Below are 17,690 nucleotides of genomic sequence, written 5' to 3'. Positions count from 1 at the left end.
GTTTTCATCCTCATCTCGGTGCGCCTTGCAGGATGTATTCAGAGATGGTGTGTGTGTGTGTGTGTGTGTGGCAGTATGTGTGTGTAGTGCTTTGTTTCTGTAGTGCTTTGTGTGTGTGTGTGTGTGTGTGTGTGTGTGTGTGTGTGTGTGTGTGTGTGTGTGTTCGGCAGTTCCTGCACATCTGTCCTCTACATTTCTATCAATCTTGGGGGTTGTTGTTTTGCAAGCCAGGGAGAGGGTATCTCCCATCTCCCCCACCACCCTCCTCACCCCACTCTCCCGTTTCCTTCCTCCCCTCTGGCAGCAGGCCAGAAACTTCCGGAAGCCTTTATGGAGCCCTCACAACTCCATGTTCACCTGGATCTGTCACCTCAGAAATATACTCAACATTTAGATAACATTTGATGTTATTTAGAGCGTCTGTAAAATAGCTCTGATTTTGCCGCTTGCTAACCCTAAGTTGCAGTAAGTTGAGGAAGGATACTATATGCGTCTGGTGAAACAGACAACGCAACATGTTCCAATTGTCCAGCCTGATGTATGTGGAAGTGCAAGGTTAAGTCATTCAAGTCACTGGTTTCTGCTTGTTCTATACCGTGTTACATTTGAAGAGTTAGCCCTTATCTAATATCTGAAGAGCCTCTCTCCCATGGGGCAGGCTTTGAGGTTGGAACGAGGTTTGTTTATCTAACATGTAGGTGTTCTTCAAACTTCCTCCCCGACAGTTTCCTCAGAGGGAGGAAGGCATTGCTAGTCCATGGTGGAGGATGGTCTTCTCTAACCTTGAGGGTAAACTCCTGGATAGCCTCACCCTCATCATCCCTTTTCCCTTAGGATCCTCATATACATTTGTTTTCCTACTCGGCGCAAAAACACACGCCACTTTCCTGCCATCACTTTGTTTGTAGAGGCGTTAGAAAACTAATATTCCACTAAAAATACCCCGCCTGCCGAGTTGGAGCACTGGGTTTGGGCTTGAGCCTTTTCCTGCTGTAGGCAGCACAGCTTCCAGGGTAGGCGTGGGCTGTTGAGGAAAGAGGACATGAGCGGCCCTGATCAGGAATCAGGCTTCCTGCGCAACATTATAAAAACTCCCCTCCCTCTGGCTACCCTGGACAGTCTTGCTCAGACAACTGTGGAGGGAGTAGGTTATTGCCCAGCCTAGCCTGAAGACAGTTAGTTACTGATTGAGGAACCTGAGAGTTGAACTGAGGGTTGTGAGGACAGCATCGTGCGCATTGGTTCTCGTCCCTGCTGGTCGGGGTAAGTGGTAACCTAGACGTTTTATATATATATATATATATAATTGTTCATAATATTTACGTGTTGCCTGGATTGGATGTTCATGTATCATCTTGTAACTTTTCTGTCTAAGTGTACATTTCTTCAACATGGTGGCACCTGGAGGGTGAATTATGTGTGAATAAGAATCTCTTTCTGTGGCTATATTACATTTCTTACAACATGACAGATATGTAATTATATAAAATGGGGAGGTGTCAGTACATCAGGTACATTAATTACACAGTGTTTCGTAAAGATGCACTATGTTTCAGTGTCGTCTTGTTTTGCTTCGTGCAGGTACGAGTAGGGAGCTGGTCTCACCTAACAGAGGCGTCCAGGAGACTGCCCTCCATGTTTTCTCTAGCTGGTGTCTTCTGCAACAGGGTAGGTCAATGTGAGGCAGCTGCACTTTGACTGGGACAGTATATGATATATTTCAGAGACTTCCATAATATACATAGTGCCATTGTAATTCTACTATAATTAAATTATATTCTGTGAAAACAAGTCTGTCTTTTCCTTTATCTCCCAAACAAAAGATGAGCAAGATCCAGGTGGTGGAGGGATATAGGGTTGGAGGGAGGCATGAGGCGGCGGGGTCTGAAGCAGCTGCTGCGCAGGGATACGTAAAGGAGTTTACGCGCCACTCCAATGACGTCCTGCTGAATCTGAACGAGCTGAGGCACCAGAACATTCTGACCGATGCCACCCTGGTGGTGGGCACTGCCCGACTGCAGGCACACTGTGCTGTGCTCATTGCATGCAGGTTAGCTCAGATAATAATATTCATTGTCATTTTCCTGGTCTTTTTGTTATTGTTCTTCTTGTTTTTGTTCTACTTTGCGAGGGGGGGGGGTGTGCTGTGGGATTATTTTACTCTTAAAATACTCACTCATTCCTTTCTCTCCGTCTCTCTTAGTGGGTTCTTCTACTCCCTGTACTCCCGTCGTGTGTCCTCTCCTGGATGGAGTGGTGCTGGAGGCCAGGCCCTGACCCTGTCACTCCCTGACTCCCTGGACCCCTCCAGCGTCTCCCTGGTCCTGGACTTCATGTACACCTCCCAGCTGCCACTCACGCCACGCACAGTCCCCGGAGTGCTCTCCGTCGCCACCTACCTGCAGATGGACCACGTGGCTGACGCCTGCAGAGCTTTCATGTTACACAGGTGAACCCCTATCTATAGAAGTCAATGGGTGAGTGTTGAGAGGCTGGAGGGGTGGGAGTGATAATGGTAGTTTACAGGATTAGAGTAAAAAGTGCATTCACTCAAAGAACGGTGACAGAGAGACTTTAAATTAGGGTAAACGTAGATAATAATTTCAGTTAGTTGCATGCTTTTTAAGCTCTAAATTGTGTTTTCAAATGTGTGAGGCATTAAATTTCTCTACTATGGGCGCCCTGGCTGATATGATAAAATATGATTGACAGGCGTTACCTGACAGTTCCTTTTGTTTACAGTGAGAGGATGAGAGGGACGCCCCCTCAAATGAAGCTGGACTCCACGGTGTCTGTAATGTCTGCAGCACTCTCAGGGGGAGCTCCTCTTAATCCCCCTGTCAATGGAAGACCCCGCCCATCTGTCCTCGTTGTCTCCACCCCCTCCCAGTCCGCAGCGGAGGCCGAGGGTCGTATGTGTCATGACTCGGCCAGGTGTGTGTGTGTGTGTCTCTGTAAAGTGTGGGCCAATGTCCCATTGTCTGAGTTCAGCTAGATCATTACATGAGTTCCTTTGTTTGTCCAGCAGGGTCCCTGGAAACTTCCGGGCCTGTCTGCAGCCAGGGACTTTCCTGACCCGCGAGCCCAGGTCAAAGGAACTAAAGCAGGAGCCTGAATCACCCATCCTGGCTTCCACCCCATCTCCAGACAGCCCGTCTCGCTCCAGCTGTCAGCCCAACTCTCCTGCGGAGTCCAACACCTGTAATCTAGGTGAACCCAAGCGCAACCCTGACCCCAAAGCCTGCAACTGGAAGAAATACAAGTACATTGTCCTCAACCCCCTATGTGCTAAAAACACAATGAAGGAGGAGGAGCCTGAGGAGGGCCGGCAGCAGCTTGACCACATCCCCACCTCTGATAGGATGGAAGTGACATTGAAGCCACCTATGGAGGCGTGGCCAAGGGAAGGATCCGGACAAAATGAAAGGTGTGTTGTCAGTATTATGCATATGATGAAACAAAGCCCTTAAGATAGCACTATCTCAACCTCTAAGTCATGTTGACAGTAAACGTTCTAAGGGACCTTGTCTGTCCAAGGAGATAGTTTAAGTTGTCACTGACAATATTCTTTCCTCCTGCTATGATGTCCCTGGCTGCAGCCCTCCCTGGTTCCCCACCCAGGGCTGCCAGCCCACCCTGTGGAACCCCCCATGGAGCCCCCCACCCACAAGGAAGGAACAGGTACTGCAACCTTACTACCTCACTCAGCAGCAGCAGAGATAATGTTATGAACTTGAGTGAAGACCCAAAAGCGGCTTTAACAGAAAACAGAGTTCTTTAATGAAAAAACAGGAATGGCATAAATCCTCTTCCAACGTTGTCAGCGGAACAAAAAGAACGTTAGTATAGTGCAGGATGCACCTGCCAGGCAGACTCCGACAGGACAGGACAAGGTGGAAGCAAACGAGACGACAGCTTGCTTCTGGCATCAAAAAACACAAACAAGAATCAGACACTGAAAGTAGCAGGAACAGAGAGAGAAATAGAGACCTAATCAGAGGGGGAAGAGAGAACAGGTGGGGAAAGAGAGAATGAGCTAGTTAGGGGAAATGTAGAACAGCTGAAGAATGAGAGACAGAGAAGGTAACCTAAAAAGACCAGCAGAGAGAGAGAGTGAAGAAAAAGGACAGGAACAGACATAACAAGACATGACAGATAACATGTAGAAAACATATTTTCTTCAGCTAAGGAGTGACAGATTATAAACGTGTATATATATGTATGTATGTATATATATATATATATATATATATATATATATATATATATATATATATATATATATATATATATGTATGTATGTGTGTGTTTATAATATACATACAGTCATATGTTAATATATGAGATATGTATTGATGTATAATATTTCTCTGCACCTCCCTCTCAGTCTTGCCTTGCTGTCTGGCACCACACCCATTGGAGCCAGAGGCCGCCCACCACTGCCAACACCCAATTAAGCGTGAGAATTACGGCTTGCCATTCTGTTACTCCGGCAACCTGAGCGTGATAAAGACTACCTGCACAGGTGAGGCATATAACCCATCACATCTGATGATGTTATTTAACACACACACACACACCTCCAATACATGATGTTTGGGTGCCATTTATCATCATAGTATCAAACGGATGGTTTGCAGCAGTTTGGACAGTTAAGTATTATGATAATGGCTCCTTATTACAGTTGATTATCGCCACAGGTAGTTGGTGTGTGTATGTTTCATTTGCTGACCTTCCCTTTCCCTTCTTTTCCAGCCCCCATTGTAGGAGACAAGCCTTATCGCTGCAACGTGTGCGGTGCCCAGTTCAACCGGCCCGCCAACCTGAAGACGCACTCCCGCATCCACTCCGGAGAGAAGCCCTACCGCTGTGATACCTGCGGGGCCCGATTCGTTCAGGTGAGGACCCAACACTCACGAGGGACAGGGGTTGGAGAGAGGATATGTGTGTGTGTGGCAGGAAAGGAGTGTGTGTGTGGAGGACCAAAGTGTAAGATCAAACTAAACTCGTCGGTTGATGTTATACGTTATTTAGCAACGTTCATCTGGTTGACTTGTGTGTCTGTGGTCTTACAGGTGGCCCACTTGCGAGCCCATGTTCTGATTCACACGGGGGAGAAGCCTTATCCCTGTCACACCTGCGGCACTCGCTTCCGTCACCTGCAGACCCTGAAGAGTCACCTGCGCATTCACACTGGAGAGAAGCCTTACACTGTGAGTATACTACCCATACATGACAAACACACACATACGTGTGCAGACACAGACACACACATAATGCACGCCCGCATGCAGGTAGGCAAGCCTCTTGTGTTTGACCTCTTGCTAGTGTACACGCCGTTATTCAATGATGAAAAAATTCCTCTCTCTCTCTCATATATGTTAACATTGCCAAAGCAAGTGAAGTATATAATAAACAATAAAAATGAACAGTAAACATTACACTCACAGAAGTTCCAAAAGAATAAAGACATTTCATGTTATATTATGGCTATGTACAGTGTTGTAACGATGTGCAAATAGTTGGAAGTACAAAAGGGAAAATAAATAAACATAAATATTGTATTTACAATGGTGATTGTTCTTCATTGGTTGCCCTTTTCTTGTGGCAACAGGTCACAGATCTTGCTGCTATGATGGCACACTGGTATTTTACCCAGTAGAAATGAGAGTTTATAAAAATTGGCTGTGTTTTCAAATTCTTTGTGGATCTGTGTAATCTGAGGGAAATATGTGTCTCTAATATGGTCATAGATCTGGCAGGAGGATAGGAAGTGCAGCTCAGTTTCCACCTCATTTTGTGGGCAGTGAGCACATCGCCTGTCTTCTCTTGAGAGCCAGGTCTTCCTACGGTGGCCTTTCTCAATAACAAGGCTATGCTCACTGAGTCTGTACATAGTTAAACCTTTCCTTAAGTTTGGGTCACTCTCTGTTTAGGGGTCAAATAGAATTCTATTTAGCTGTTTTTTGTAATTTTTTTCCAATTATCTTTTAGTTTTCTCATTATTTGGTTGGGTCTAATTGTGTTGCTCTGTGGGGTCTGTTTGTGTACAGAGCCCCAAGTCCAGCTTAGGGAAATCTTCCCTTCTCATCTCTCTGTAGGTGATGGCTTTGTTATGGAAATTCTGTCCCGCAGGTCTGCGAGAGTGTCTCGCTGGTCTGGGTGGGGTGTCTATTGATCTGTTTCTCCTGTGTGAGGTGTTGGGGCTGCGGTTGAGGGCGATGTCCTTTAGGGTCCAGACAAAGGTGGGCACTACTGCCTTGTATAGGTGGACCTGGTCGTAAAGGCTGTTCAAGTCCAGGGTAAAGCTTTTTCAATCACTCCCTTGAGTGCTGTGGCCACACTTTACTGCTGTGGTCTCAGGTCATTTGTGACTGTGTGTATTATTATATAGCTGGGTGACCCTAGTTGGTCCTCAGAAAGAAGCTCTAGGGCATCCTGGGTGTTTGAACACCAGAGTTTAGACACTGTGTGTTTTGGGAAAAGTTTATTTTCTTGTGTCTATTTCCCATTTGAGCCCATAAGGAGTACATTCTGTGGCGTGGGTATGTCCTCAGTGGGTGTGTGGGGGGGGGGGGGGGGGGTTATCAGGAGGGCTATCAGGGTGGCTGATGGGGGGTGGGATCCCCTGGGTTTGGGGTTCTTAATTTGCCTGTCTTGCTGTGATATCGAGGCCATGCTCAGGGGCTGAGGTGGGCTGTTCTGCTAGCTTCTCTGCAGGGGTGGCCAACTCTCTAATGGGTTGTTATCTGTCACACGCCATCCCCCTCACCTCCAGAACTCTGATCCTTTCCTCTCGTGCTCTAGTGCACTCTGATCATCTCCTGTTGATGTTGTCTCACCTCAGTCCAGAGTACAGATATGTCTCTCTCCACCTCCAGCTCTCTGGGTCTGGTTGAGGGGGTGTTGTTGAGCTGGACTATTTTTTGTGCTGACTGGAGTGTGTTCACCTGCTGTTCCAGCTCCACCTGTCTTACCTCCAGCTCTGTGAATGTATTCTTCATTTCAACAAGGGAGTAGTGCTGGGAGATTGACTTTCCGTATGGGGTTGCTCATCTGTGGTGTTGTATAATGAAGAGGTTTGGTCTGACACGCTCGGGGTAGAGCTTAACCTGCTGAGCTCTCTCTTTGATTATGTAAAAGTCCAGCCGAAACTGTTTGGGGTTTCCCTGTACCATTACTGTTTTAGACTTGTACAGGTTAACATCCTGAGTCTCCATCCATCACCAACCCCCCCCCCCCACACACACACACACACACTTTAACAGTGGTAGTGTGTTTATATAGCACTGTGCCATGCCAGGGGATGGTCTGTGTGGAAGAACAAGTTGCTTATTATCACATTTTTATAATAGTCAGCAAAAAGTGTCTCTTGGTTTTCCATAAGGAGCTTCTTTTTAATACTCTTTTCGTGCCTTATCATTTTTTACATCCACGGGGTACTGTATTGTAATGACCTCTGAACAGCAGGAGGGGGCTTCAAAGGCCTTGGCATTTGGGAAGGGTAGGCTGACTCTCCTGCCATTGCTGGGCTCAAGGGCTTTGACACCTCTCACTTCACATCTCAGTGCTAATTCAAGTTTCAGTCAGATCTGTTCTGTCCTATCAAGCTTGGTTGCCTTAACTTAGCATTCAGTCCTTATAAAGTAAAATATATCATTGTAATGTATTTTTCTTCTTGACTTTAAAAGGTAGCTTCAGACTAAACATTACTCACTCAGTTCAAGGTTAGATGGTGTTTTCAGGTTTCTGTTTGCCAGAGCATTTGCTGTATAGCTTGGAAATAACAATCTATGGTAGTAGGAATCCTTCCAGGTAATTTTGTCCAATAATCAGATTGTAGGTTTGGAGTTTTGATTTCTCTCTGTCTCTCTCTCTCTCTCTCCCAGTGTGAGAAGTGTGACCTGCACTTCCGCCACAAGAGCCAGCTGCGTCTCCACCTGAGGCAGAAGCATGGCGCCGTCACCAACACCAAGATCCGCTACAAGGTCCTGACCGACCCCTACCAGCCCATCCTGCAGGCCTGTTGACGGTCCTCCCTTTGACCCATAACCTTTAACCCCTTACCATAACCCCACAGATACCAAGAACAACCCCAACATTTATGTCAATCAAATCATGATTGTTTATCAGTTTCCACCCTGGTTTCTCCTGTGTTGTTATTGTCCATGGCTCTGTCCCAAATGGCAGCCTGGGCCTGGTTGCATAAAACACCTTAAGTTCCTTTTCCCCTTATCTGTTCACTTACAGTTTTCTTAACTTTAAATCAGTTGAACAAAACATTTTAAAAAGTGAATTTCTCCCTTAAATTAAGTGAAAAAGTTAATGGTGCCCATGAGGTCCGTTAACTGCTTCATTCAGTTTGGATATCAATGTAAACAGATTTTGTGGATGTGAATGTTACTTTCATCTGCTCTGGTTACAAAAGGAAAACGTCAACCAGCTAGCTACTTAGCTAAACAATGGAAGGTGCACGATCCATGGCTACAAAAGGAAAACGTCAACCAGCTAGCTACTTAGCTAAACAATGGAAGGTGCACGATCCATGGCTACAAAAGGTAGCTGGCTAGTTAGCTATAGCTACTCTGTTAACTAGCTTGAAATACTAGGAAGTAATATAAACAAGTTGAGAAAAAAGTAACAAGAAACTAGGTTTATTATCTTCTGAAGCAATTAAGTTCCATTTTGATATCTCACAAAATGAAAATGACCTCTTTGACGAGAGGTTAAGTCAGTGAATCAGACTAAGCCCATGGTAACCAGATACTCTGCCTGCCATACATGCCTTTAAATTACAGTAAAAAGAAAATATTTGAGGGGCTCTATGCAACACCTTTAAACAATTCCCTTAGGCAAGGGACAATTATTTCTTAATGTAAAGCCTTAAGGGAAACACTTAATGTTTTATGCAAACGAACCCTGTACATTATATAGTGCACTACTTTTGACAAGGGCTCATGGAGCCTACAGGAATAGGATGCCATTCAAAACTGCCTGGCCCCATCAAAACTGCCTGATTGAGAGCTCAGCCTCGCCCCTCAAAAACATGAGCTCAAGTATGTTTCACTCAAGTATGTTTCACTCACTGGCTAGAGGGGCCATTATAAACACATATACATGACTAGTTGTAAGCCAATCAAACCATGATGTTGTAAAGGATTTGTGGAAAGGCGGCCGGCGCCAGAGATCGGAGCTGGTATGTAGATAGAGGAGAGGCATTGTCATCCTAAGGTATTGAGCTGGAGGCGGTCTCAGGCCGCTTTAAGCGTTAGGTGGATAACATGTCAAGAGAGCTGTCGAAAGTTACTGGGAGAGTATGATATGTTTTTGTATCCAAGGAGGTGCTTTGAAAAGTTGAGAGTTTGGAGGTTATGAGTAGAGAGTGATTGAGACACAGACAGAGCTAGACGAGAAGGGAGAAAATGAGGATGAAGGACTAAGGAGTGTGGCTAGAAGAGAAAATACATTTGACATGGTTGGTTGGAATCATGAGATGAGGAATGGACTTTATTAGAGTGACGGAAAGAATGTTATAGTAAGTTGTAGAGTTGAATAGAGCAAGTGAAAGAAAGTTCTGCGACAATGCTTTGTTTATTTTCAAGTGCTACAGCTCATTTTTAGGGACCGGGACACATTGTTGAGTATTTGAGATGGCAATGCCACAAAGATGTCATTGCATAACAATACAGAGATAGGTAATAATGCCCTAAGAACAAAGGTAATAATGCCCTACGAACAAAGGTAATAATGCCCTACGAACAAAGGTAATAATGCCCCAAGCACTAACGTGTGAATAGACTACCCCGACTGTGTCAGCTTTAAATAGCTTTTTAACTAATGTTTATTTTTTACACACTAAAACCAAAGGCCTGGGGCCTTTGTCTAATGTATATGACAGGTGTCATATAAGATAAGATGTTTTGCCCATTACATCCGTTCTGTATTTTTCTAAAGGTTTTTATTTAAAATGGCAGACTATAACTTGTCATCAGTGCAGAGTCCGAGCAGGCAAAGGACTTCCGTCTCTTGTGTATGAAGGAATATCTTCTCTCAGAGCATAAAAGCTAGATAATGAGACTGTAAAAATGGATGAGAGATGATATTGATATTTGAAAATGTATGGTGTTCTTTTGCTGGACAAAGACAAGGACTGTTTTATACTAATTAAATTAAATTGATTGACCTTAACTACAAATGAGTTGTGAATATTTTCTGTTGTATGTGTTAAAGTCCTAAATAATATGCCCCCTGGAGATGGCTTGTGTAAGTCTAAGTACCTGTACCATAGTTAGGAAAATAATATTTAATTGAAAAGAATCAGATATTATTCAATAGAATTCTGAAATCAGTATTCTACCTATCATACTGATATTAACACTAACACACACACACACACAAAACACACCTCCTCCCTCGACTTCCTTCCTCATTAACTCACCCTTCAGACCTGCAAGACTCAGAGGAGCCAACAGCTCCTCAAACAGTTCTCTGAATCTGGGTGTTGGTGAAGGAAGGAACAATGGAGTCCCGGGCACCTGTTTCCGGCACGGCTCTAATGCGGAGCGCACACTGCCGTCCACTATGTGTGTCAGCATACTACTTCCTGTGGCAAAGGGGCAGCGGCCCCTGCTAAACTCTCCCACCCTCTGTCATCCCCATTTCCTGCTCTGTGATGGGCTTGTGGCAGGCAGAAGGACTTGATCAGCTCATCGTCTGTGGCACTCGAACTATCCCCTATAGCAGTGGTGATCGACTGGTTGATCTTCAAGGCCTTCCTATTCGATCACCAAACATTTCTGTAGAAAAGCCAACGACAAAGGCTTGAGCTTCTTTTTTGATTTATTTGTATTGCGCTGTTGGCGGTAGAAGCCCTGCGCAGGGGGTAAGCAAAGTGTTCCCATGTTTAACCACTTGGTTTGTCTGAAAGACAAACTGCCTACACAGAAGATCGGGAGATCTGTGGCTAAATCCAGTGCGCCTACTGTGCTGGCAGTCAGATAGCTCAAATCACCGTCCCTACAGAGATTCCACGAGGCAGGCCACAGCAAAGTTAGATACTAGCCTGCTTAAGATTGAAAAACTTAAAACCATGACCACAGAGAGACTGTCAGGTAATACAGCATAGAGCTGCTGTTTTATAATTGAGTTCATGTTTCCGACATGAAGATCACTGACGTCATGATTTGACTTCATTTTTCCCCCAGAGTTCCCAGTGGTCTTGAAAGCACCATGACAGTCAGATGCAGGTACCATCAGTCCAGTAAAATAAAAAAATTATGTTCAGCTGTGCCTCACAAGTGCTACACCAACTAATCTATATATTTATCAAAGCTTGAGTTTTGAAATATAATATGGTCTGAGAGGAACAATGTTGGCAGGCCAGCCATTGAGCCAATATGTTGTGATAATGTATTAGGCTCACTGCACAAACCTCATTCCTACAGAACTGTTTGTATTAGGCTAATGTTATACAAAATGTAAGTCATGGTTTAAAAAAAATCTGAGAGATCTTGTCTTGCTTTCTGACTGCGAAAGTGCTTCCTCAATTCCTATCAAAGCGCATTGGAGGATGTGGTCCAAGGGAGAGACCTTGGATCCACTCCTCCAATGCTCTCCTTTGAGGAAGGAGGATGCATTACGTTTGCAGACTGCCATTGTCTGCGAGGGAATGGCAGAGAGGACAAGTGGCAGTTACTTAGACAAGCGTTGGAAATGAGAGAGGACTTTCCAACCACTCCCCCCAGCCTTTCCACCAATGAGAGCATCACCATTGAATTAGGAATTAGTCATTTCATAGGATCTCTATGATAAATCACTGACATGACATGGCCTACTATCTGTAAATCAACAGGCATTTCATCTGCTGGACCCTATTAGTTCTTGACACTGGCAGCATCCTCACACCTCAATGCTTGTATCATAAGTTACAGGCTATCAGGGGAGAAACTTTGGTTTTAGAAGTGGGAGGGACATAATTGTTTTGATATTTTTTTTATCCAGTCGAATAAACACTCTAAACAGCCTACCCGACTGCTCGGAGGCGTCTGCGTGGTCCCAAAGCACACCGTTGCCTTGTTTTGCATCACATTCCAATGATAAAACGGGACAAAAATGCGATTTCAAATGTGTCCCCTCCGTCCCCAGTGAAAGTTGTGCCCCAGCAGGCGATGTATGAATTCATCATTCATTCTATGCTCCATAACCAGGGCTGATTGTCATCTCTGTTCTGTTAATTGCATTGCTCATTGTATTGGCAGAGTTGAAGCGTAATTGGCACTGGTGAAAATGTTAATTATATTTCTGGGAGGTAAATCAACATGTTGATTGTGATGCTGGGAGAAGTGTGTGTGTGCATGCTTTTCCCAATAGCACAGGACATAATTGGCCGAGTTAACCGCGGTTCTGACTAGAGGGAGTACAGCAACAACCAGAAGTGACTTTTTCATAGCAGGTTAGGAGAATTTATGCAGCAGGTCAGGATAATTAACATGGCAGGTTATGAGACTTAGGTTAAGGTTAAGAAAAGGGTTAGGCTTAGCTAAAATGTTCTCCTCACCTACTACAAAAAGTCACTTCCGGTCATAGCTGTCTACTCCCTCTAAGCAAAACCGCCACAATTGGTTTGCGTTGGTTTGTTTGTTGGTTGGTTGATGAATCTTCAAGTTCCAACAAATGTTTATCATTACTATAGGAAACAATTTTCAATCATGAAAACATCTCAATACTTTGTACATTTCAGAATTCTATCACATAATCCATACATTTCAATAAGCTTTTTTACCCATGCCATTAATAACGCACTGTATAATTGTTGAACTAATGTGAGGTCCAAACACTTAAGACACACCCTTGTCCACTTACTCTCGCCTTATGCCCTTGGACTTAAGACACACCCTTGTCCACTTACTCTCGCCTTATGCCCTTGGGGGAATCCCCGTTGCCATCTTGGAGGGTGGTCCAAATGATTAAGCCCTCGTTTTTAGTCGGCTTTGCGAGTGTACAATTATGTTCACTCAGAGGCCTGAAACTCCCCATAATTCAATTTACGATGATTGTACATCCGCTAAGAAAAGTCAGAGAAAACGTAAAAACAACACCAAAGGAGAAGTCAACATACAAGTGTAAGTAAAAACGAATGCAAATAAGTTAGACATTTTGCTAATACTTAAACTGTAAATATGTTTTTGTTTGGTAATATTTTGTAAATTGTATAAATATAACATTTTCCTTATTCAGAAGTTACAGCTAGGCAGGCTAACGTTAGTTATCTAATTCATTTTCTAGCTATCAAGGCGTACATTAATAATTATATTTAATATGATGCACTCATAATTGACTATAGCGGATAAAAAGCACCCACAAGCAATGGCTGAAAACACAATCATCGCGTGATGAACGAGTGACGAATTTTCAGACAAGGGTGGTCCATTTAAAAATCATTCCTTCCTTGCCCTGCAAGTGTATATTCGTCAGACGCCATGATACCTCATCAGAAGTGTCCACTTAATTATAGGGCTGAGTGGATAGGGTGTGTCTTTTCAGTGTTTGGCACGTAAACGCTACATTAACGCAAGGCCCCCTACAAAGGCGCGCTCTTGAGAAACGCCGTTGCGCGTTTTTCGTTCCATTCATTAAAGACCGAACCATACGAGCCAACACAGTCGGTTAATTTATGGCATTGTTGCTCGTAATACGACACCCTGGCAATTTTAAATCACATATCCTATGATAAACGTGTTGAAGAGTTGGCTGGAATGTTGTATTCATCATTTATTTAACAAGGCAAGCCAGTTAAGAACGAATTCTTATTTGCAATGATATGACGGCCTGGGAGCAGTGGGTTAACTGCCTTGTTCAGGGGCAGAACGAAAGATTACCTTGTCATTTTGGGGATTCGATCTAACAAACTTTCGGTTACAGGCCGAACACTCTTACCACTACCTTCCACTCCATGAATCAACGAAATTAAAGAATCAACCAATACCGGGGTGAGTAGCAATAGTTGTGTCAAAGTGATATCAGGGACACAGAATCTTAAATAACAAATACAATAGTCATGAAAAAAAAGTTATTGATGAGAGAATTTAACTGGGATTATAAAATAATGCATTTTTTTATATATATATTTTTTTACATATTTTTAATTGTTGTTATTTAAGGCTTATATTTCTCGTGGAAGTTGATGACTAACACCCGGGAACAAACGGCTACATCAAAAAATGCATTAAGTTCCCTTTCCATATCCATATTTTTGTGTTTTTAAGGTAAAGGACACCTGCATTTATATGTAAAGCCTTTTGGAATCCACATTTTACACTAAATAAGTGTGATATCCTGGGGACAGAGAAGGCACTGCAATATAGGAATGGCCCAACTTGCTGGAGGCTATGCAGACGCCCTTTGCAAACATGTCAGCTGCTACTGCATAAATTGCATATTTGTAGTAGGCCTATATGGGAGGCCTATATGGGAAGCCTATATGGGTAGCCCATAGGTTAAGAGCACATTAGCGTATACACGATGTGCTTGCTGGCTACAGTTGCATTCGTGGTTATAGGCTACCAAGAGACGAATGTGTTAAGCTATAGCCGAACATGTTGCCGGAAAAGTAACTGAAAACAGGTGGAAAACTAGGATACAGGTAAAACTATTTTTTTAAGACAGTGCAAGTGTCTCGAACTCACTCAAGCTTAGCCTGCTGGCTTCATTGATTAAAAAAAACTGAAATGTAAGCTATTTCACCGCCTGTTCTGATCTGCTGCATGCACGAAAGGGTTTCTATTTATGCACGTTCCTTGTTTTCAATTGCATTGCCTATGTCTGTATTTTCATTAAACGCTTGAAAGTGAACAAGGATATACAGGATAAGGGTAGCGTATAGCCTATGATACAGAAGTGGAGAAGGAGGCAGTGAGCTTTGACCACATGCTAACCAACTAAAATATTCCTAACGATTCCCATGTGTAGGCTATATACACCGCCACCAGAGTGCATCACCAGAAAGTGTTTAAATAATTCCAAAATCATTTAAATTGAGATCACACCGTTTTATGATAGTTTGGACAGATGGGTTTACCTACCACAATCTTACCAATGTTCCAGCATACACATGCTGTTGCCCTAGGTATGGGATTTCTGAGACTTGTCTTATCACGGGCAATGTTGGACCGTAAAATAAGGTCTGGAATGAATAGTAGGCAATTAGATGTAGCATTTTGCACCGATAGCATTTGACATAATGTAGCCTAAGTGTGTTATGTGTAGCCTATGGTGTTTAGACGATTCATGTCAATCAGCTGAGCTGCTGCGCATGCGCGTGTGCTGTCTATTCAGTGAAACCCCTCTTAATATTTTCATTGTGAGCTGCCAAGTGGGAGTTGCGAGCTGCACAAACCGATTTAACAAAACCACAGAGGACACACGTCAACAATAAATAGTCTGTCACATAGTCCACGAGTTACCTTCACTGCGTAGCATGGATTCTGCCTTGCAGTGAAACTTTCCAGAGAGCCGAATACAACAAGCCTACATTTGGTATGTATTATTAATGTGATTATTTCTGAATCAGAGGATGTGGTACGGGTGATGTTAAGCACTTCTCCAATTTTTTTTAGATCAGATATTCAGAGCAGCGATAGACGACGCGAAACAATCACATTTGTACAATCCTTTCGGTCTAAATTCCAGCTGAACTTGGAGAGGTCCGTTAAAAAAGCATGCTTCTGACCAAGAGCTACAAACGTCAATAAATAGCCGTATTAAACTGAACATAAGTTGATTTTGTCAAACTTGTGTGTCTCTCTCCATGCTCTTGCTGACAAATGTTAATGTCGGCTATACTGTCCCTCAAAATCATCCCTTTGTTCCGCATTTGGGTATTTTAAATATTTAATACGACTAATAGACCTAACGGTATTTTTTGGCAGTTTTATTTCTGTCTATATGGATATTTTGACTATTTACATTCCAGTGCCCTTATTAGGTTTACTGTGTAATTATTGCTGTAACTACAGTAACAATTATTGTAATTGTTACTGTACACTGAGCAGTGGTTATTGTCCTAACCTTATCCAACCCTTAAAACGGTGTATGTACAGTGTAACAATGAGTTATTACAACACTTTACTAATGTTAAGTGTTACCGAGAGGTTTACTAGTCTAAAATAGACCTAACCACCCCTGTCTTCTGCAGCGTCTAGCTCACTGGAGTCTGGTGACCATCCTGCCCCTCTCACACCTCTCAGGTAGGACATCCGTACACAGACACAACTTCAGCTAACTTCTAATTCCCTCACTCACTCTCACCCCATCAGACCTGGGTCAGTATTAAAGGTAATGAGGTGCATTTGCCAATACTGTTTTCTGTTGAAAACTAGCCAAAATTTCAAACAAAGCTAGCAGTCATTTTATGCAGCACGTAATCTCATTATTTATCAATCCCATGATGTCACAAGTTATGCAGTCTTCCTACACCAAACAGTTTTTCCTATGCCACTTTATCAATCAAATGTATTTATAAAGCCCTTTTCACATCAGCAGCTGTCACAAAGTGCTTATACAAAAACCTAACCTAAAACCTTAAACAGCAAGCAATGCAGATGTAGAAGCACGGTGGCTAGGAACAAATCCCCAGAAAGGCAGGAACCTAGGAAGAAACCTAGAGAGGAACCAGGCTCTGGGGAATGGCCAGTCCTCTTCTGGCTGTGCTCGGGGGGAGATTATAAGGGTACATGGCCATTAAGGCTCGTTCTTCAAGATGTCCAAACGTTCATAGATGACCAGCAGGGTCAAATAATGACAGTGGTTAGAGGGTGTAACAGGTCAGCACCTCGGGAGTAAATGTCAGTTCCCTTTTCATAGCCAAGCATTTGGAAGTTGAGAGAGGGGGAGAGATAGATAGATAGGAGAGAGAGAGACGAAAACAGCAGGTCCGGGGGAACAGCTCAGTAGTCTGATCTTGGAGTGACAAAAACATGGATTCGTTTTTAGACAAAACGTTTCAGATTTGTTCAATGTTACAAAGATGGAAAAAAGTTGCTCTTTAATATATTTTATGTTAGTCAAAAGAGCGATCAGGGTCCAGAGTAACGCCGATGTCCTTCAGTTTTATTTTTGAAGACTGTGCAACCATCGAGATTAATTGTCAGATCAAACAGCAGATCTCTTTGTTTCTTGGGACGTAGAAATAGCATCTCTGTGAGTTTTTTTTTTTTTTTTTTAAGTTTGCCATTGCAACTCAGTAGTTTGCCAAATGACTTAATAGTAAAAGGTTGTTCACTTCACTCTTATTATGATCCAATCATTCAGTGAGTCAAAACACACACCCCAGGCTCTGACAGACCAACCTGTAAACCACTAACTAACAAGTCTCTTACCCATTCATCCATTTTAGTTGCAAAAAGATGAGACCCTTTAAAAAGGGGAACATTCCAACAAGTTCTCTGGTAAATGAAGTGAAACTTTAATGAAGTTGGAGCTGCCTTCGTGTCTTGGCAAATAGCCTTGATACACAACAGGAGGGCATTTAGCTGGTTACTGCATGGATATGTTTTGCTGTGTCGGCAAGAAACTGGTTTCCTTTTCGTACATCTGTACACTAAATTACACTGAACAAAAATTTTAAGATTTTACAGTCAATTGAAATAAATAAGACCCTAATCTAAGGCTGGGAATACAGATATGTAAAAGGT

At 43.2% G+C, this 17,690-nt stretch overlaps 2 protein-coding genes across 6 annotated transcripts in view; both read left to right on the top strand.

The window, feature by feature from the left end:
- The first annotated feature begins 1,130 nt into the window (after window positions 1-1,130).
- Window positions 1,131-10,195, top strand: LOC135510595 (B-cell CLL/lymphoma 6 member B protein-like). Its single transcript, XM_064931634.1, is given in 12 exon segments — window positions 1,131-1,263; window positions 1,582-1,668; window positions 1,824-2,050; window positions 2,204-2,449; window positions 2,743-2,934; window positions 3,029-3,429; window positions 3,551-3,592; window positions 3,595-3,681; window positions 4,388-4,525; window positions 4,756-4,898; window positions 5,076-5,213; window positions 7,890-10,195. Coding segments are annotated over 11 exon segments (1,788 nt in total). The 5' UTR covers window positions 1,131-1,263; window positions 1,582-1,635; the 3' UTR covers window positions 8,031-10,195.
- Window positions 10,196-15,340: 5,145 nt separating this feature from the next.
- slc16a13 (solute carrier family 16 member 13) overlaps window positions 15,341-17,690 on the top strand; it is a 41,051-nt gene continuing 38,701 nt past the window's right edge. For all 5 annotated transcript variants that reach the window (XM_064931633.1, XM_064931629.1, XM_064931632.1 and 2 more), the window contains exons 1-2: window positions 15,341-15,534; window positions 16,193-16,244. The gene's annotated coding sequence lies outside the window, so the exon portion shown is untranslated. The remainder of the gene's footprint in view (window positions 15,535-16,192; window positions 16,245-17,690) is intronic.

This window comes from Oncorhynchus masou, chromosome 23 (genome assembly GCF_036934945.1).
Source record: "Oncorhynchus masou masou isolate Uvic2021 chromosome 23, UVic_Omas_1.1, whole genome shotgun sequence".
NCBI classification, from domain to species: Eukaryota; Metazoa; Chordata; class Actinopteri; order Salmoniformes; family Salmonidae; genus Oncorhynchus; species Oncorhynchus masou.
This window is presented reverse-complemented; position numbering and strand designations above follow the sequence as displayed.